This window comes from Engystomops pustulosus, chromosome 7 (genome assembly GCF_040894005.1).
Source record: "Engystomops pustulosus chromosome 7, aEngPut4.maternal, whole genome shotgun sequence".
NCBI classification, from domain to species: domain Eukaryota; kingdom Metazoa; phylum Chordata; class Amphibia; order Anura; family Leptodactylidae; genus Engystomops; species Engystomops pustulosus.
This window is the reverse complement of record NC_092417.1, coordinates 130372250-130393532: the sequence shown is the minus strand read 5'-3', so window position 1 is coordinate 130393532 and position 21283 is coordinate 130372250. Positions and strand designations below refer to the sequence as shown.

Below are 21283 nucleotides of genomic sequence, written 5' to 3'. Positions count from 1 at the left end.
GGGGCTTCCTCCTCTTACTGTGCAGAGCAAGTTCAGAGACCTGGGGCCCACCGGAGGTTTCTCCGGTGCACTGCTGGGCCAGTTTGATACTGCCAACTATAGTTGTTTGGGATATAGGCTCTTTTGAATGTTGGCGTGCAGTCATTCGCTCTTTCAGCAATGTGTTTTGGAAAGAAATGCAATGGGAACAGGTAGGGGCCGCAACTGGGTTTCAGAGGAAGCACAGATGTGATTGGTACAAGCCCTTTCGCTTTGAGGGTTAAAGACTGCCTACCACATCCCTAAAGTGAATGAGTGAGCGCTACCGGAAACGGAACAATTTCTCAGGAATAGCTGACACATTACTTTCACTAGCTTGCTTCCTAGCCCTTGGTTTGGACTGTCATAGTCTTGGAAGTCCTTTTAGTGACCTGCTTACTGGCTTCTTTCTTTAAAGAAGACGTGTGACTTTGATAATCTCCCAATACTTATTATCCATGATCTCCTTCTGAAATCAAATATGATCTGGCTTAACAGATTGCTACACTGACTCGCCTCCCCCCACCCCTTCTCCCTCAGCACTTGTGCAGTGAGCAGGAAGCATTATTATTTGTCAGAATAAAACTTTGTCATTGTGCTCCATCATAAGGCTCCTGCAGATGACTAAGGACTCAATATATTTTTGATGATTATGTGTGTATCCAGCAGAGATATTAATAGCTCCTTTTGGGATATGTAGGGTTTGTTAGACTCTAATGTAAACCTAATGTAACCGTATCTAAGAAACAGAAGCTTAGAAAATCTAATGTGTCTGGTTTTGTTTAATGTGTAATATTGTTCCTTTTTTTTCTTCTTTTTAAACCAAACCATGAATACATTTTCTTGGCTGTTAGGCCTGAGTGTTCATGACTTTGTATACATTTAATATTACTGTAGAGCTCCCTATTCAGTTTTACATAGATGTTCCCTGGAGCAACCTGAATCTCCTGGGTCACAATGTTTGTTGCCTCTTGCCATTTGTACTTGGAGGGATATTAATGCTGAAATGTACTTTTTATTTATTTTATTATTAAAGAAACGGGTTTGGAATGACTGATATACAATGCATGTTTTGTGATATGATAATTTTAAAATATTTGTAGATATTTTGCACTGCCTCTACTTTCTTTTTATACCCTTTGCTTTAGGATTTGATTCCCCACTGTTTATGTAGCAGACTATTTTCATTGTTTGGTAGTTAATAGCTTAATAAGAATTATTGAACATTAGTCAGCCGGTTATACGTTGAAGTTACTATTATTTTTTTATTATATCTAAAATGTTTTTAGACATGTAAATGATAATTTCCTTCATTACTTATTTGTGAGTTTTCATGTTCTTTTGTAGTTTGTTTTCCTTGATTTTTGTGTCTTTTTTTTGTGCCGTTTACAATTTTTTATGTAAGGCTCAGTTAACACCTCCATTTGGTACATTCATATTATACGTACATGCTATTTCATAACAAAAAGGGCTGTAATTATTCTAATTATTATGCTATTATAATAGAAATGTAAGAGACGGTAACCTTCCATACAAGAGCACAGGTGAACAGGAGCTTTCTGTTCCTCTGCTGTTCTTGGTTTCCTTTACACTTGGTTTGCTGGTGTGAACTGAGCCTAAATCTTTATTTTTGACAAATTTAAAACCGTCCATTGATATGTATTTCTTCATCTAGACATCGTCCGGCCTTTCATACACCTACAGTTTCTCGAAGGTCTGGATCCAAAGTTCGTAGAATGTTTTCTATGTCACACAAGTCTCCTCCTCCGAAGGTTCCTCAACCTGACAGAGTGGATGAAGTCTACAATGCTTTAAAAAGGGGATTGGGGTAAGCCTGTTTATAAAACCTAATTATTGTTCTGCTTCATGCACACGCATTGGACCAGTGGTCTGTTGTTTTCAGCTCGTGTGTCATTAGCATATGAGGTCAGCTCACATGCTGATCGCCACAATAAAGACTGCTCAAGCCGCAGACACGAGTAGGACATACACTGAGTTTTGCAGCTCAGGCAGTCGATGTCGGGAAGTTGAAGCCACCGCAGTGTGTGAGTCCATAGAAATGCATAGGGCTGTGTGCGCTATTCGTTGAAACAATGGTAAGCACACTGCAAAAAAACATCACGGAGCTGTAAATAGTTTTTACAGCACTATTGAAAACCCTAAAACGTCAGTGTTTACATAACAAGTGGTTTCTGCGCTAATATATATTCTTAGAATAGGGCATGGATTTCAAACTGGTATCAGCAGTAGATAAAGAAAATGAACCGGAAGCTGCAAAGCGATTGAGGGGTTGTCCAAGAAATATAAAAAGACATTGAGGTGGCCGACATTTATGGACGCACGGCGAGGCACAGAACGGAAGGAGCGCCCTGCAGTTGCCAGGATTTTAGTTTCCTTGTTGGGCCCCTTTTGTAGGCTATAAAAATTTTTAGCTTTTTCGTTATTAGGGCCTTGTGACAGCATTTTTTTTTTTCCGGGATGAGATGCTTTTTCCAGTGTTACCATTTTGGGGGTGGTATCCCCTATTGTTGAAAATTTAGGAACTTTTTTTTGAGTGCAGGAGTAGAAAAGCATCAATTCTGTACTGGATTTTTTACTTCTTTTTTTTTTTTTTTTTTTCGTGTTCACCGTTTAGCCTAATCATCATATTATCTTTATTCTATGGGTCGATACAATTACAGGGATACCAGACATGAATCTTTTTTCTTACGTTTTACTAAATTTGTCAAATAAAACCCTAATGTGGGAAAAATCTATCATTTTTGCATTGCCGTCTTCCAAGTGGCATAACATTTTTATTTTTTTGGCTACGGAGCTGGTTGATGGCTTGTTTTTTGTGGGACATAATGTATTTTGCACCAGTATCATTCTGGAGTACATATGGTTTTTTGATCACTTTTTATAGCATTTTTTGTGGGATTGAATAGGTAAAAATCATACATTTTTGGAGGGTTTGTAACAGTTTTTTTTTTTTTTTTTTTACGGTGTTCATCGTGCTGGTTCAATAATTATTTACTTTTATTCTATGGGTTGTTACGGATGCGGAGATACTATAAATGTGGGGTTTGTGTTATGATTTAGACTTTTTGCATTATATGTCTCTTTATATGTTATGGGGCTTATGGGCATTTTTATTGATTTCTTTTTTTTTTTTTTATTGAATAACATTTTTTAAAAAACTTTTTTACTGTTTCCACCATGGGACATGAACAAGCAATCATCTGATTGCTTGTTCATGATAATACTCTGCAATACTGATGTATTGCAGGGTATTAGCAGTGACAGCCTATGTACATGCATAGGCTGACACTGTGCCTTTTAAGATGACGACAGAGACACCATCTTTCAGGCAGTTCTTACAAGCAACTCTGGGGTCCAGATCGGACCCCAGAATTGCCATAGCAATGATCGACGCTCCCCGAAAACGACTCGGGGGTGGCTAATCAGGTGGGAAAGACCCCCCCCCCCCAAAGGCAAGTTAAATGCCGAGGTCGCACTGACCGCGGCTTTTAACGGGTTAAACGCCCGCGATCGGAACCCACTCCGACTGCCGGTGTTACACTGGGGTGTCGGCTATTAGTTATAGCGTGCAACGCGTGTTTCCAGATGCTGGTTCGGCTCATATCTTGAGCTGAACTGGCATCAGCTCTGCGTCCGATATATCGGCGCAGAGCGGGAAGGGGTTGAATGTAAACAAAGAATAACATGTAGCTCATCTTATGTAATTTATTTGGTTACATGCAGCTGTGGGCAGAACGATAGTTATTAGGAATGCGTTTCAATGGCCATAGATTTAAAACAGAAAGGCTTTGTTGGAGAAAAAAACAATTTAGACACCTTACAACGGAACACAGCAAAGCATTCAACCACATTAAAAGGAATAGAGCAAATTTCTGAAAAAATGCATGATAGAAACGAAACCTTAAATTGAAAAGAATTGTTCTGGATCTACCGACTAAAAACCTTACATCCAAACTGTTTAAATGAAGTAATAGAGTCTACCTAATTGTCCAAAATTATATTTTTATATTTGCGTTCCTAAATCTATTTTTATACATATACTTGTAGTTTATACAGTTATAACAACAATTGTTCATTTGCACCTGAACGTAATATTATAATTACCGAGAATAGAACATTCACATCAGTTTTACACTTATAAGAACTGTCAATCAATTTGAGGTCATTTCCTTTTTAGATCTGTATATAAATGTGCTTTTTAAGTGTAAGATTATGTATGTTTTTAATGCCTGAAGAAGATCCTGGTACAGGATCGTAAAGCGGCGCAAACAGACGTTGCCTTTTTTAACCAATTTGATGTGTATGCAGCGCCATTTTTCAAGACTCCGAAAAAAAAAATCCTTTGTGCTTTAACCTGACTATTAAACTTTATGATTGATGCGCTAAAGTTTTATACTGTAAATACAAGTTTGTTACAAAGTAGCCAATAATTATTTTTTTTTTTTATTTTGTCTAGAGCATACCTAGAAGTTCACCAAATCGAGCTAGATAAGTTAACAGTCCAGATCAAGGAATCCAAAAGGAACTCAAGATTAGTAAGTTGGAAAACAATGTGAAAAATTAACTGGTGCAGTTTGAATGTTTAACTTTTACATTTTCTGTTGTTGGTTGATAAATATTGTGTATTTTGACTGTATAATATAACTTTGCACTTGCTATTGGCTTGGTTCAGGTCTGAAAATGCACCAAAATTCTGCCACGGAAACTCTTTATGGTGTAATCAAGTTTATTAACATATAAACAACACTTAGCAAATAATAACAATAATGGATAACAGTACTCCAAAATAGAAATAGAATTGTATCAGATACATAATAGCAAAGACAAGGGTCTTGGAGGACCACCATATATATGACTAACAGAATCCTTGATGTCAAAGCCCAATTTATGAACTAGAACGAACTACGAGAGCAACCCTATAAGATTACCCTAGAAACACAAAAGGAAGCTTACGCTGATAGTTCTTAGGTTGTGCAACTATCTCAGTCTGGGATGGTGAGCATGCAAAGAATGCTGAATGCCAATGCCCTACACTTCTCAATTCTATTATCCAATTAGTTCTATTAAGCTGAGGTTGCTTATGTCCACCAAAGCATGGGCCAAATTGGTGGTCAGGAGACACAAAATTCAGAGTACTAAAAATAGAAAACCAACTAATGGGTAAAACACCAGAAAAATCTGTACCCATTCAAAAATTATAGGGGCCGCAGGAAAACGCCAGTGATGTGGGGTCACTGATCTGGCTGCTATCAAGCAGAACAGCAACAGATCCCGCTTTTGGAGGATGATGGAGCCCAAGGCAACCCACTAGAGGAGTCATAGTAAGTCCAAGAAGCGAAGTAACATTGAAGCTTGGTGGTATGGTACAGAAGTTCTTCTTTATATATTTTCTATACTAGAAAATACTAGAGACAAAGCACGTAAGAATTTTTTTGGGGGGAAATCCAGCTCTGCAATGGTTTTTGCTTGGACTATTTCCCTTTGTTTCACTTTCCTACTTGAACCATTCCTTTAATTGCTTAGAAAACTGCCTATTTTGGAATTGTTTCATTTTACTATTGAGATGCTTTACTAAAGGTCTGAATTGCTCCCCCATTGATTATGTAATGGATAGTTTCTTGATTTGAGTATAGGATGGAATTTCTGTAGTGTAGAAATCTAGTATTCTGTAGCTTGTGTACAGTTGGGGAAAAAAGTATTTAGTCAGCCACCAGTTATGCAAGATGTCCCCGAAAATTGTCTGATTTTAAATGAATTTATATGTAAATTATGGAGGAAAATAAGTATTTGGTCACGTACAAACAAGCAATATTTTTGTCTCTCGCAGACCTGTAACTTCTTCTTTAAGAGACTCCTCTGTCCTCCACTCATTACCGGTAGTAATGGCTCCTGTTTAAACTTTATAAAATCGGTATAACAGACACCTGTCCACAGCCTCAGATGGTCACACTCCAAACTCTACTATAGTGAGTTTGGGGAGATTGAATCTGCAATAGGTAAGCAGCTTGGTGTGAAGAAATCAACTGTGGGACAATAATTAGAAAATGGAAAATATACAAGACCACTTATACTCTCCCTTGATTAGGGGCTTCGATCAAGATCTCACCCCGTGAGGTCAAAATGATCATAAGAATGGTTGGAAAAAAAATCTCAGAGGCACACAGGGGGCTTATTGAATAGCCTGCAGAAAGCTGAAACTAGCGTATCAAAGGCTGCTATCAGTAACGCACTACACCATCAAGAACTCAGATCCTGCAGTGACAGACGTGTCTCCTTGCTTAAAGAGGACCTTTCACTCCCAAAAAGACCCCCACCAAAAATGCCCCATAATCCTCTGCCCAGCCCCTTTCTTTATATGCTAAATTTATTTTAATTTATGTAGGGAAAGTTGTTCCTAAAAGATCTGAGCTCTTACCAAATAAGGTCAGATCCACGTATCTCCTGCGCTGGCGGTCGGATTTATTCATGAGGGCCTATAAGAGTGTGAGAGCTGTCAGCGGGGACCTGTAAGAGTGTATGTGTTGTGACAAGTCCACAGACATGCGCTACGACCTCAGGAATTTATTATACACTGATGTGGCCGCACATTGCTTATTGACGGTGTCTGTCGGCGCTGTCAATAAGCCTGGCGTGGCTGCACCGCGGAGAGCCGTCAGCGATTGCGAAATATATATGCAATGCTTGAGGCTTCTCTTACAGGTCCCCGCTGACAGCGACATGAAACAGAGGGGCGTGGTGGAGGAGTGAAGGTGGTGTGTCGGTCAGAAAATATAGAGGAGTGCCGCCCCCCTCATGAATAAACCTGACTGCCAGCGCAGGAGATGCGTGGATCTGACCTCTTACTTGGTTAGGAACACTTTTCCCAACATAAATAAAAATACATTTATATAGAGAGGTGCTGGGGAGAGGATTATGGGGGGCATGTTTGGTTGGGGTCTTTTTGGGGGTGACAGGTCCTTTTAAGCTAGTACATATCCGGGTCTGTCTGAAGTTTGCTAGAGGGTTTTGAATGTTTCCCGGATGAGTATTTGGTTTCATATGACATTATCCCAAGTGGAACGGTTTAGTAGAAACACAACTTGTCGTGTTTGGAGGAGAGTGAATGTTGTGTTGCATCCAAAGAAACCAGACCTACTGTGAAGCATGCAGGGCTGTTTCTCTGCAAAAGGACCAGGACGACTGAATTGTGTACATGAAAGAATGAATTGGGGCCATGTATTGTATTGCAAACCTCTTTCAATCCACAAGAGCATTGAAGATGAAACGAGATAAAACGATGATCCCAAGCCCACTGTCAGGACAACTGAGTAAGAAGCATTTCAAGGTCTTGCAGTGCCCTAGCCAGTCTCCAGATCTTAACCCCATAGAAAACCTTTTGGAGCCCCAAAACATCACTGCTCTAGAGGATATCTGTATGGAGAAATTGGTGAACATACCAGCAACAGTGTGTGTCAACCTTGTGAAGACTGCTAGAAAACCACTGAACTCCTTGCCAACAATATTGAGATTAACTTTAGATATTGACCAAATACTTTCCACCATAATATAAAAATAATCTTTATATAGCGCCATGAAATTCCGTAGCGCTTTACAGATCAAAGGGGGCATAAACAAATATAACATTACATTACCAAGTACAAACCTTCATATGGAACAATATGAGTGATGTATACACACACATACTTTAAGTTTTTCTTGCAAACAAATACCTACTTATTCTACTTGTCACCAACTACAAAACTTTTTTTTGTTATTAGTGTATATTATTAGTGTTATTAGTGTATTTTGAAATTGAGAATCTAGCAAGGTTATGAATGAAGTTAAGTAATCACTTTTCGTCATTAATATCCTTGCTTGATCTATTGCTTGTCATACAACAGAGAGTAATGTTGTATCGAGGATCTGTGGAAGGCTACATTCATGAGAACGTATGCCCAGCGGTCCCTCCCCTCTCCATTGCGATGCATGGCAAATGGCGCCATAACACAGGGAATGAAATGTCCTATCTTTTACACACACACACACACACACACACACACACACACACACACACACACACACACACACACACACACACACTCCTATGAATGCAGACTAAGAATGGACTGAACCCATTTTTTTTTGTTTTGTTTTGGGTTTTTCCCCCCAGCATTTAGTTTTGCCATGGATCCCCAATTATGTTGCTGATGAAAAATGTATATGTATGTATGTATTCCCTCAGGGAATTATATTCTTTGTTTTATGAAAGGTTATGCTTTTGTTGGCTAATAATATCTTTTTTTCCTTTTAGGGTTTTTTGTATGACTTAGACAAGGTAAGACCATTTTAAAGTTCTGTCTGTGTTCTACATCAAGAGTGCTTGTAAAGGGTTTTGATATTATAAAAAAATCTAATTTTTGTTCAGTTAGTAACATGATCTGTTTCTCGTTTCATATGTTTTTTTTGTTTTTCCCAAAACAGCTGAAGTTACATAGAGATTTAGTCTATGTAATGATTGTTAGATGTCTTAAAAAAAATTTGACACACTGGGCGTATTTATCACGGCATGAGCACCGATGTATGATAGACCTCCTCAGCCGGATACATCAAGAGGTTTCAGTCTTTTGATGTATCTGGCGGATGGCTACGCAGCGTTTCGTAAGCTTGGCCAGTGAGTGAGACACAGGGACAGGAGCTCCCTGCGCTTGCCCACTGCCCTCTCGATAGTGTCACCCTTGGTGGGGAGGTGGTGGAATGGGTAAAACAATCGCTAATGATAGTGTTAAGTTGACAATTTGTGATTATTTCAAATCTCTATCTATGCAACTAGTTAGTGCCTTCAAAGTCATGATAAATACCCCCAACTAGGTTTTTCTTTTTAGGGATACCACAGAACAGGTGCTGCATTCATATGCAGATTTGTAATGGCATGTCTAATTTCCATCACACTTTATCAATACTTTTATGCGTTGTATTTCTCTGTTGCATACAAAATGTGTTAAATACATTTAAGTTTGTGGCTGTAACATTTCAAGATTAGGAAAAAGTTTGTGAGGTATCACTAGTGTTTGTAATATTAAAACTTTGATCAAGCAAATGTACAGCCAGTATGAGATACCTGTGTATGCTTGAATAATGTGTGTTACTTTAAAACTTATTTGTGTGTTATATACTGTAAAGGCAAAGATGTGGTATAGGATAATTATAGAATACCCTTTATGATGGATCAGTGATAACTTTTTCAATAGTGCAACTACAAGTTAGACATGCCGTGTAATATGTGTGATAACAGCACCTCATATATATTTATTTTGTATTTGTGCAACATCCCCCGTTGGAGCCTAGCCTTTCCTCGGTGGTTGTAGACAGCCGTGGCCCAGAATACAGGAGTGGCTGGCTTATGCAGCCTTGGGCACGCTGTGGTCACGGTGCTTGGTATGGGGAGCTGAGGACAGGCCTACAGCCTGGCAGGTCTCCAGCAGGTGGTGTGTGCAAGAAATATGGAGGGAGAGGCTGATGAAGAAAGCTTCTCCCTGGGGAAACCCCTAAGGTGTATTTGGGAATCCCTGGGGGATGAGGGTTGGGGAGCCCATGAAAGTGAAGCAGTCTGATCCAGGGATCACACGGAGGCACGTTGTGCAAAACAACTTGCTTTTCTTTATTCAACTTCAAATGGCAGGTTCAGCAGCAGGTTCAGATGGTTGACCTCTGCCCTGGGCCTTAGTCTCCTAACTAGCCCAGGGTGCCAGGCCGTGGCCCGAGACACCTCTGCTTTCTTGTAGTTTGTCTAGGTGGCAGCTCTGCAGGAGCTGCACACTGGACTTGCTTCTCTCTGCTGACTAAGATCCAAGACCTCAGACCATGCTGTCTGACTCTCTGCTATGAATGACCATGTACTCCCACCCCCATGAGTTTTTATACTCCTCTGGTCAGGTGGTAGCTCTCTGCAATCAGCTTCTATCTTGCATTACAAAAATAAAAAGGATCTCATTGGTTAATAACATTGCCTATACCATTAACTCTTGCTCTACGAGTCAGGGATTGCGGCCGCAATTACAATGTTTCTAATGTTACAGACCTCCTAGTAAGGTGATCAATCTCACCAGGTAGAAACTGGCATGAAGAAGGGCATTTACGTAACACTTGCCCACCCCAGGCATTGGTAGGGGTGTTGCATGTGCAAATGGGGAAATTGCATTAGTTTTTCTATGTCAAATGTGTTAATTACATGCTCAGGGTAACTTGGAGTGTGTTCTTTACATTTTACTGGGCTGTCATTTAGTTATAGATGTTTTCCCACCATGCAAGTAAAGCCCTATCCACAGGATACTTGCTTGCTGATCAGTGGGGGATCAGAATGGACATCACTGAGGCCCCTACCGATCAACGAGTTAGGCCCTATCCTGTGCCCTATCATGCTTGGTGGGAAAACCCACTTAAGGCTGTATGTTGTCCATGCAAACATAATTATGTGTCTTATCTTGTGCACACTTTTTTTTTTTTATTTTACAGCAAGTAAAGTCAATAGAAAGGTTTATCCGTAAACTAGAATTCCACACAAGTAAGGTTAGTAATTGGTTAATATATTGCATTATTGTTGTGTTGAAGAACTATAATTATGTGATAAATATTCTTTCCTGTTAAGAGAACTTTTATGCGTTTTACATAAAGTAGAAATATTTCATCCGATCATGCACCTGTTAATCGCATAATCCACCCTCTAGTTCACATGAATTGGCCATTAAGATTGCAACTTACTGAAAATTTGCTTAGACACACACATTGCGTCTCAGTCCTTAGATCTTCCATTGAGACAGTTCAAAGCTATGGATGTGTCTGACTGGACACCCCACCTTTGCTACATTGGGGAGTGCTTAAAAGCACTTACTGAGATTGATGATACATCACTGTTCAAAGCTGAAGAGGGAAAGTGCAGTTCAAATATTGTTCCTTCTTAGGCAGATGTATGCACTGGAAAATATACCCAAAACACTTATTCAATGATCTCCCAGGTAAACAAGAGGTGCCAAGTGCACTTTCCGATGAAAGGCATCAGCAGTACTGTACACAGTACAAGAGGTACTTAATTTATTATGTGGATAACGCTTTTACACACTTTTGTTCTTTTTGTACATGATCACCTCCACAACATACATTCCTCATATCAAAAACTAAATTTAGTTTGCTTCATAGATGCAATAAGTTTCTTCTGATCCAATAACTCAAAATATATAGGCGTAATTTACTGCCGCTTTTACGCAGTCCTTGGAAAATTTCATATTATAATACATTTCTGACCCTACCCTCCCTATAGAGGCTATAGATGTTTACAGGGCCGGATTAAGGTTGGTGGGGGCCCCTGGGCTCAAAATCTGGTGGAGGCCCCAACCAAATGCAACAAAGATACAAATTATCCTGCTCACTATCCACTATGCTTGCAGCAATACATCTACGTACAGCCGCCTGACCCCCCCAGCAATACATCTACGTACAGTCGCCTGACCCCCCCCCCCCAGCAATACATCTACGTACAGTCGCCTGACCCCCCCCAGCAATACATCTATGTACAGTCGCCTGACCCCCCCAGCAATACATCTACGTACAGTCGCCTGACCCCCCAGCAATACATCTATGTACAGTCGCCTGACTCCCAGCAATACATCTATGTACAGTCGCCTGACTCCCAGCAATACATCTACGTACAGTCGCCTGACTCCCAGCAGTACATCTACGTACAGTCGCCTGACTCCCAGCAGTACATACACATGCCCCCCCTCCCCCCAGAGCTAGAGACCCCCAGCCCAGGACATAGCTTCTCTCAAAAAATACCTTTCAGCCTAGTTGTGAAGGGAAGCGCTGAGCCATGACATGCAGGGAAGCCTCCTCTCACAGTAGATAAGCCGGCAGTATACAGAAGCCAGCATTTCCCAGGCTCACAGCAGGTCACGTGAGAATGAAATACACGTGACCCTGTGACGCTGAAACAACACTGAAGAAGGGAGCTGATCGTTTCTAGCTGGGAGCGATGTGTTGCATTGTTGCAGCATATCGCTCAAGGTGGAGACAGACAGCTTATCGTCTCCTACCAGGGACTGGTAGGCAGACGGAAGGGGGAGGAAGCCCACCGCTCTGCAAATAGCTGTAGTGTCTCCCTGCATGGCTGAGAGCGATGCGCTGCAGCACAGCCGCAGCGCATCGCTCCCAGTTCCAGAGAGAGACACAGCTCAGTGTCCTGGAGCGCCAGCGTCCCGGTCTGCCGCTGGCGCTGCAAATCCAATGCCCATTATCTTTACTTCAGTTCAATTGCCATTTGGTGGGGGCCCACCCAGGGAGCAGGATAGTGGGGGCCCTGGGGCGTGCGCCCCGGGAGTCCCGCCTATAATCCGTCTCTGGATGTTTATGAGGAAGAATATTAAAGGGGTTGTACGAGACTTTGCAAAAAAAAACAAAGGTGGCCGGGAGAGGCTACTTAAAAAAATTAACATGTACTTGCCTCCCGATGCCCACCCTTTCCTATTCACAGCATTGTATATTCGGGACTCATGGGTGTCAGTTCTGGACAGAAGCTTAATGCAGTGCTGCTTCTGTGGCCATGTTTGTTTACATGGCACACGGACCGGAGTGACAGCACCCAGAGGGCGGCGGGAGTCAAGTACATGTTTCTTTTGTTAAGCAGCCCACTCCCGTCCACCTTTATTTTTTTTGAGGGAAAGTCTCGGACAATCCTTTCAAAGCAAACCTTTCACCAGAAATCAATTGTCCACAAGGCAGTAGTACACTACCTTCCTCGCAGGTCCAAGAAAAATGACTATTTCCAGGGCGCACACCGATCCAAGATTTTGGTAAAACAGATACGATTTTATTCAATCCAACGCGTTTCGCGTCCTCTCCATCGGACGCTTCATCAGGTCTAAATTCACATTACTGATAGAGTGGAATATATGTGCCCTTAGAGGAAGTGATGTCACAGCCAGTACACAAATTAACATAATGCATTAAACTGTCTAGTCTAAAAAGCCTGTTGGGGCATAATAAAATCTATATTCAACAATATCAACTATTCTTAAGAAGCCCAAAAATTATATATTTAAAAAAAAAACTGGATCGATGTGGTGGAATGCAAACAATTTTGTTTGGATTGCAAGGGACCGGAAGTGGTCATACCGAGCAGTTCACGTGAATGGGGAAATGGTCACATGATCGGAGGATGGTAAACACCCTACGGAGGAGCGATAGCAGGATCGTGGATGGTGAGTATATAAATCCAGGGAAAAAAGGTTAATGTGCCAAGGGGATTAAATAAGTTTCAGATACTTCATTGAGTCCGTTTGGACTCAATATTTGCATTTTATAGATCCAGTAAATTTCTCTACGCCAGAGGGTCTGATATCTGTTGTTATATGGTCAATTGGCATAATGGTAAACAGTCTCATCTTTTTGATGTTTAAAAAGAAAGTGTTTAGAGAGCCCATGTTTAAGGAACCCTTTCCTGATATTGAGCCTATGGCCGGTGACCCTATCATGCAATTCCTGAGTTGTCCTCCCTATATATTGCAAACCACAAGGACACTCAATTAAATAGATGACATAGCTGGACTTGCATGTCATGGATGTTTTAACTGGAAACACTTGAGATGTAACGTTCAATTTAAAATGCGTGCTTTCATCTTTGATAGTTAAACAACATAAGCATAGTTTATGGGAGCATATTCTAACCATAGGACTACTATCAATGCTGGTACTCGTTTGTTCCCCACTTGTTGTTTTATGTTTTATTAAGCTGGGTGCTAAGATGTTTTTTAAAGAAGATGCACGTCTGCAAGTGACCTTTGGTTTGGCAGGCAGTACTTTACTTAGAACCTGATCTTTTTTGCAGAATGTACCAATGTTTGTTGAGTATATTAGTTATTTCTCTAAATTTGTCATTGTAACGGGTGACAAAGTTCAAAGTCTTGTTGGGTGAGAGAGACTGTTTTTTGATAAGCCTGTTTGAGAATCCACCTGGGATATCCCTTTTCTAAAAAACACTCTTTTAGAATAATGGATTGTTGCTTAAATGCAAGAGGGTCAGTACAATTTTTTCTGACCCTCTTGTATTGGCTGTACGGTATATTATTTTTCCATTTTCTATAATGTAAACTATCATAGTTTAAATAACTGTTAGTGTCTACCTTCTTAAAGAAGGTTGACGTGTAAATAGAATGATTTCTGATGTATAGGGTCAGATCAAGAAATGTGATGGAATCTGTTTGATGCTCGGCAGAAAAATATTCCCCATTCGTTTTCACAGAGATATTTGGAAAAGGCAATAGCGTCATTTGCTGATCCCTTCCAGATTAAGATCAAATCTTAATTCTATATTCTTTGAAGATTTCGAGGGTAATACATGGATAGTATTTTGAGTATCACTACCGGTGGGAGCTAAAAGTGAGGCACTAGGAGGGCTATGGTCTGCAGGGGCAGGGTGGTGTTCACAAGAATGAGTGCTAATATTCGACAGGAGGATTTGTCGAATATTAGCACTCATTCTTGTGAGTGCCAGGAATATAGAATCTTTTTTTCAGCCCCTCCACCAGCAAAAGAAACGGGAAAAAAAACCAACTGGGATCAAGAGGAGGACGAAATAAAGTAAAAAACAAACAACCTCTTCCATCGAGGAGCACAGTAAAGATCTTTAACCCTTTCAGGACCTGTCCCTTTTTTTGTTTTTTCATTTTCATTTTTTACTCCCCATGATCAAAAATCCATAACTTTTTTATTTTTCTATGTACAGAGCTGTGTGACGGCTTATTTTCTGCGTAACAAATTGCACTTCATAGAGATGGTATTGAATATTCCATGCCGTGTACTAGGAAGCAGGAAAAAAATTCCAAATGCAGTCAAATTGGTAAAAAAACGCATTTGTGCCGTCTTCTTGTGGGCTTGGATCTTACGGATTTCACTGTGCGCCCCAAATGACATGTCTACTTTATTCTTTGGGTCTGTGCGATTACGGGGATACCAAATTTATATAGGTTTTATAATGTTTTCATACATTTAAAAAAATTAAAACCTCCTGTACAAAAATTTTTTTTGGGATTTTGCCATCTTCTGGCGCTAATAACTTTTTTATACTTTGGTGTACTGAGCTGTGGGTGGTGTCGTTTTTTGCGGATTTTGATGACGCTTACAATGTTATCAATTTTAGGACTGTTCGACCTCGTGATCACTTTTTATAGAATTTTTTAATTTGGGCGCGATTTTCCGTTACGGGATTAAACGCAGTGAAAAACCGGTTTCATATTTTGATAGATCGGGCATTTTCGGATGCGGCGATACCTAATGTGTTTATGATTTTTACTGTTTATTTATATTTATATCAGTTCTAGGGAAAGGGGGGTGATTTGAGTTTTTAGGGTTTTTTTATTATAATTTTTTTTTTTAACTTTTTTTTATTTTTAGTATTTTTCAGACTCCCTAGGGTACTTTAACCCTAGGTTGTCTGATCGATCCTATCATATACTGCCATACTACAGTATGGCAGTATATGGGGATTTTACTACTCATACGTCTTCGTGACGTCGTCGGGGAGCGGCGATCCTCGAAAAGATGGCGGCGCCCATGCGGCGCAATCCTTTTGAAGCCGCCGGCAGCTTTGCTTTGTGCTGGCACCGATCGCGGGTGTTACCGGTAAGCCTTTGCTGCAATATGCAGCAAAGACTTACCGGCTATGGAGAGGGCTCAGCGCGTGAGCCCTCTCCATGCACCCGCGGCCGACCCGTGGCGTGCTATTACGTCACGGGTCGTGAACGGGTTAATCTAACAGCTCTTACTTTGACTCCTGATGACATATCTCTTTTATCAAAAGGGCTATCATTTTGCCCTAATCAGGCCCCTAATGATTTTGAACTATTTCTTGACATTAACACATTTATTATAAAGCTGACTATTAAACGTCATTTTACTTTGTCTGATAAACAAAACAAATTAGCAGATGAACAGCAAGAGTTCCCAACCAACGATCCCCTATCTGGATCACCAGATACCTCTATCTGTGATCCCAGACCACCTGAGGTTACTCCCACCCCCACCTTCACTATAAAAAATAAATCTAAATTCTACCCTCTACATAATCAGGGATATTTTATTAAAGTTTTTCAGGATATGGTACAAGATGATTTTAAATCCCTTACGAACAACAAGAATATAACAGATGATCCGTCCGTGACGGCACAAAATTAAAAAAAAAAAGGGGGAAACGTTGGCCCTTAAAAAACTTGCAGCTAACAAGGATATTGGGGCAGATTTATCAAGTGTCTGAAATTCAGAATATTTCCAGTTGCCCATGACAACCAATCACAGCTCCCCTTTAACCCCTTAAGGACGCAGCCATTTTACAGCTTAAGGCTCAGTCCCATTTTTTAGATTCTGACTTGCGTCTCTTTATATGGTTATAACTTTTGAACACTTTTACTTATCAAAGCTTTTCTGAGATTTTTTTTCTCCACATGTTGTACTTCATTTTAGTGGTAAATTTTGGCTGATAAGTTTTGCGTTTATTTACAAAAAAAAGAAAAAAAATGATGAATTTTTAGAAAAATTTGCCATTTTCGAAATTCAAAATCACCGCGTTTTCAGGCAGATCGATTTACCACCTAAATAACTTGCAGAATAACATTTCCCATTTGTCTACTTTACATTTTCATAATTTTTGAAATGTTTGGATAATTTATTTTGACGTCATGCGGCCTACAAATCGAATAGCGATTTTCCGTATTTTCAGAATTGACTATTTTGGGGATAAATACTGTTTGAAATCATATTTTAGATATTTAGCAACAAAAAACCCCTATATAACCAACCCATTTTCAAATCTGCACCCCTCAAACTATCAGAAACAGCATTTACAAAGATTGTTAACCCCTTGAGATCTTCATAGTAATTGAATCAAAATGGAGGTGAAATTTAGAATGGTCAAATTTTGTCGGTTATACGTTCATTTAGCTCTAAAATTTACACATTTCCAAAAGATAAAAAGAGAAAACTCACCATAAAATTTGTTCTACAATTTCTGCTGAGTGCAGCGACCACCCACACGTGGACATTACTTGTGTTATGGGGGCACAGCGAGGCGCAGAAGGGAAGGAACACCCTGCAGTTGCCAGGATTTTAGTTTTCTCGTTACCCCCTTTTGAAGGCTATAAAATTTTCGCTTTTCCGTTATTTGGGCCATGTGACGGCATTTTTTTTGCGGGACGAGATGCTTTTTCCAGTGTTACCATTTTGGGGTTGGTATCCCCTATTGTTGAAAATTTTGGAACTTTTTTTTGAGGTCATGAGTAGAAAAGCATCAATTCTGTACTGGATTTTTTACTTTTTTTTTTTCCGTGTTCACCGTATAGCCTAATAATCCTGTTATCTTTATTCTATGGGTCGATACGATTACGGGGATACCAGACATGAATATTTTTTCTTATGTTTTACTAAATTTGCCAAATAAAACCCTAATGTGGGGAAAAATCTATCATTTTTGCATCGCCGTCTTCCAAGTGGCATAACATTGTTACGTTTTTGACTACAGAGCTGGTTGGTGGCTTGTTTTTTGCGGGACATGTTCTTCTTTGCAAAGGTATCATTCTGGAGTACATATGTTTTGTTGATCACTTTTTATTGCATTTTTAGTGGGATATAATAGGTAAAAATCATAGTTTTTTTTTTACGGCATTCATCATATGGGTTCAATAGTTATTTAGTTTTATTCTATGGATTGTTACGGACGCGGTGATACTATATATGTGGGGTTTGTGTTATGATTTAGAGCGTTATATGTCTCTTTATATGTTTTGGGGCTTATGGGCATTTTTAGTGATTTATAAAGTAATTTTTTATTGAAAAACATTTTTTTTTTTTTTTTACATGATCCACCATGGGATATGAACAAGCAATCATCTGATTGCTTGTTCTTGATAATACTCTGCAATACTAATGTATTGCAGGGTATTAGCAGTGCCAGCCTATGCAGATGCATAGGCTGACACTTTGCCTTTAAGGTGACGTCACAGACGCCATCTTAAAGGTAATCCCTCCAGGCTTCTCTGGGGTCCCGATCGGACCCCAGAGGTACCAAAACAGCGATCGGCCCCCCCGAAAACGGTGCGGGGGGACCGATCGTGGGGTAAAGACCCCCAGAAGGCATGTTAAATGCCGCGGTCGCGTTGACCGCGGCATTTAACGGGTTAAACACCCGCGATCGGAGCCCACTCCGACCGCGGGTGTTAGCCGGGGATGTCAACGGTAGATTACCGTTGAAATCCCGCGGCTAACGATGCCGCTTCGGCTGCTATGCAGCGCTGAACCGGCATCGTCTCTGCGCAGTAACTGTACTGCGCTGAACGCTATTCGCGGGACTCAGCGCAGTACAGCTACGGCGCAGAGCGCTAAGGGGTTAAAATATTCATTAGCACTGGTAAAATGATAGCTGAGCTGTGATTGGTTGCCATGGCCAACTAGAAGTATTCTAACTTTCAGACACTTGATAAATTTGCCCCATTGTGTTTCGCCCCGCCGATAAAGGTGGAGGACTGGCCATTTTAACCCACACTTATTACGAACAAGAATCTAGACACATCCTATCTGATTCTAATTATTACGTTGAGATCTTTGTTGACACTATCACCCCTCTAAAAAAGATTAAAACTATACTAGATGTTGCAGTTTCATCAAATATTATTACGAAAGATGAGCATAAATTTCTTTTTATCCCTTTTCCTTCAATGTCACACTTTTACTTTCTCCCTAAGATCCACAAGAATTGCGAAACCCCACCCTGACGTCCGATTATTGCTAGTATGGGATCAGCAACTAGTAACATTTCCCATTATGTGGATCTACACCTCCAACCATACGTTGTAAAACTCCCCAGTTACCTAAAAGATTCCAACCAGCTTATCAGCGAATTACACAGTCTAGAACTACCGGCTGTATTTTCCTTCCTCACGTAAGATGTTACAGCACTCTATTGTAACATAAAACATAAAATCGGAATTAAATGTGTAGAATCGTATCTCAACGCAGACACATCCCTTACAGCTAATTTTAGGTCTTTTCTCCTTCAACTACTCACTCTAGTCTTAGAGAACAACTTTTTCGCATATAACACCTCTGTGTTTCACCAAAAATGTGGAACAGCTGTGGGCACAAAATTAGCCCCTGCCTATGCAAATTTATTTATGGGGGCTTTCGAAACTAAGTATGTATTCATTTTTACCGACGATATATCGATGATTTGATCTTAATCTGGAAGGGATCAGCAAATGACACTATTGCCTTTTCCAAATATCTCTGTGAAAACGAATGGGGAATATTTTTCTGCCGAGCATCAAACAGATTCCATCACATTTCTTGATCTGACCCTATACATCAGAAATCATTCTATTTACACGTCAACCTTCTTTAAGAAGGTAGACACTAACAGTTATTTAAACTATGATAGTTTACATTATAGAAAATGGAAAAATAATATACCGTACAGCCAATACAAGAGGGTCAGAAAAAATTGTACTGACCCTCTTGCACTTAAGCAACAATCCATTATTCTAAAAGAGCGTTTTTTTAGAAAAGGGATATCCCAGGTGGATTCTCAAACAGGCTTATCAAAAAACAGTCTCTCTCACCCAACAAGACTGTCTGACCACTAAACATCCACCACAAACTAAACAAAGTCCCATCCTGATGGTAGATCATTCTTTGAACTTTGTCACCCGTTACAATGACAAATTTAGAGAAATAACTAATATACTCAACAAACATTGGTACATTCTGCAAAAAAGATCAGGTTCTAAGTAAAGTACTGCCTGCCAAACCAAAGGTCACTTGCAGACGTGCATCTTCTTTAAAAAACATCTTAGCACCCAGCTTAATAAAACATAAAACAACAAGTGGGGAACAAACGAGTACCAGCATTGATAGTAGTCCTATGGTTAGAATATGCTCCCATAAACTATGCTTATGTTGTTTAACTATCAAAGATGAAAGCACGCATTTTAAATTGAACGTTACATCTCAAGTGTTTCCAGTTAAAACATCCATGACATGCAAGTCCAGCTATGTCATCTATTTAATTGAGTGTCCTTGTGGTTTGCAATATATAGGGAGGACAACTCAGGAATTGCATGATAGGGTCACCGGCCATAGGCTCAATATCAGGAAAGGGTTCCTTAAACATGGGCTCTCTAAACACTTTCTTTTTAAACATCAAAAAGATGAGACTGTTTACCATTATGCCAATTGACCATATAACAACAGATATCAGACCCTCTGGCGTAGAGAAATTTACTGGATCTATAAAATGCAAATATTGAGTCCAAACGGACTCAATGAAGTATCTGAAACTTATTTAACCGGTTAAGGACCGGGCCCTTTCCTGTTTTTTCATGTCCATTTTTCACTCCCCACCTTCAAAAATCTATAACTTTTTTATTTTTACACGTAAAGAGCTGTGTGACGGCTTGTTTTCTGCGTAACAAATTGCACTTCATAATGATGGTATTAAATATTCCATGCCATGTACTCGGAAGCGGGAAAAAAATTCCAAATGCAATGAAAATGGTGAAAAAACGCATTTGCGCCATTTTCTTGTGGGCTTAGATATTACGTCTTTCACTGAGCGCCCCAAATGACATGTCTACTTTATTCTTTGGGTCGGTACGATTAAGGGGATACCAAATTTGTATAGGTTTTATAATGTTTTCATACATTTACAAAAATTAAAACCTCCTGTACAAAAATAATTTTTTTGATTTTGCCAACTTCTGGCGTTAATAACTTTTTTATACTGTGGTGTACGGAGCTGTGGGTGGTGTCATTTTTTGCAAAATTTGATAATATGTTCAATGATATCATTTTTAGGACTGTACAACCTTTTGATCACTTTTTATAGATTTTTTTAGATTTTTCAAAATGGCAAAAAAGTGCCATTTTCGACTTTGGGCGCTATTTTCTGTTACGGGGTTAAACGCATTGAAAAACCGTTATCATATTTTGATAGGGCATTTTCGGACGCGTCGATACCTGATGTGTTTATGCTTTTTACTGTTTGCTTATATTTATGTCAGTTCTAGGGAAAGGGGGGTGATTTGAAATTTTAGGTTTTTTATTATAATTCTTTTTTTTTTTAACTTTTTTTTATTTTTATTTATACTAATTTTCAGACTCCCTAGGGTACTTTAACCCTAGGTTGTCTGTTCGATCCTATCATATACTGCCATACTACAGTATGGCAGTATGT

At 39.8% G+C, this 21283-nt stretch overlaps 1 protein-coding gene across 5 annotated transcripts in view; it reads left to right on the top strand.

The window, feature by feature from the left end:
* Positions 1 to 21283, top strand: part of RIPOR1 (RHO family interacting cell polarization regulator 1) — a 234848-nt gene that overhangs the window by 128563 nt on the left and 85002 nt on the right. For all 5 annotated transcript variants that reach the window (XM_072117796.1, XM_072117793.1, XM_072117795.1 and 2 more), the window contains 4 exons: positions 1694 to 1846; positions 4496 to 4574; positions 8330 to 8353; positions 10531 to 10584. In XM_072117796.1, coding sequence (XP_071973897.1) covers positions 1694 to 1846; positions 4496 to 4574; positions 8330 to 8353; positions 10531 to 10584 — 310 coding nt within the window. The remainder of the gene's footprint in view (positions 1 to 1693; positions 1847 to 4495; positions 4575 to 8329; positions 8354 to 10530; positions 10585 to 21283) is intronic.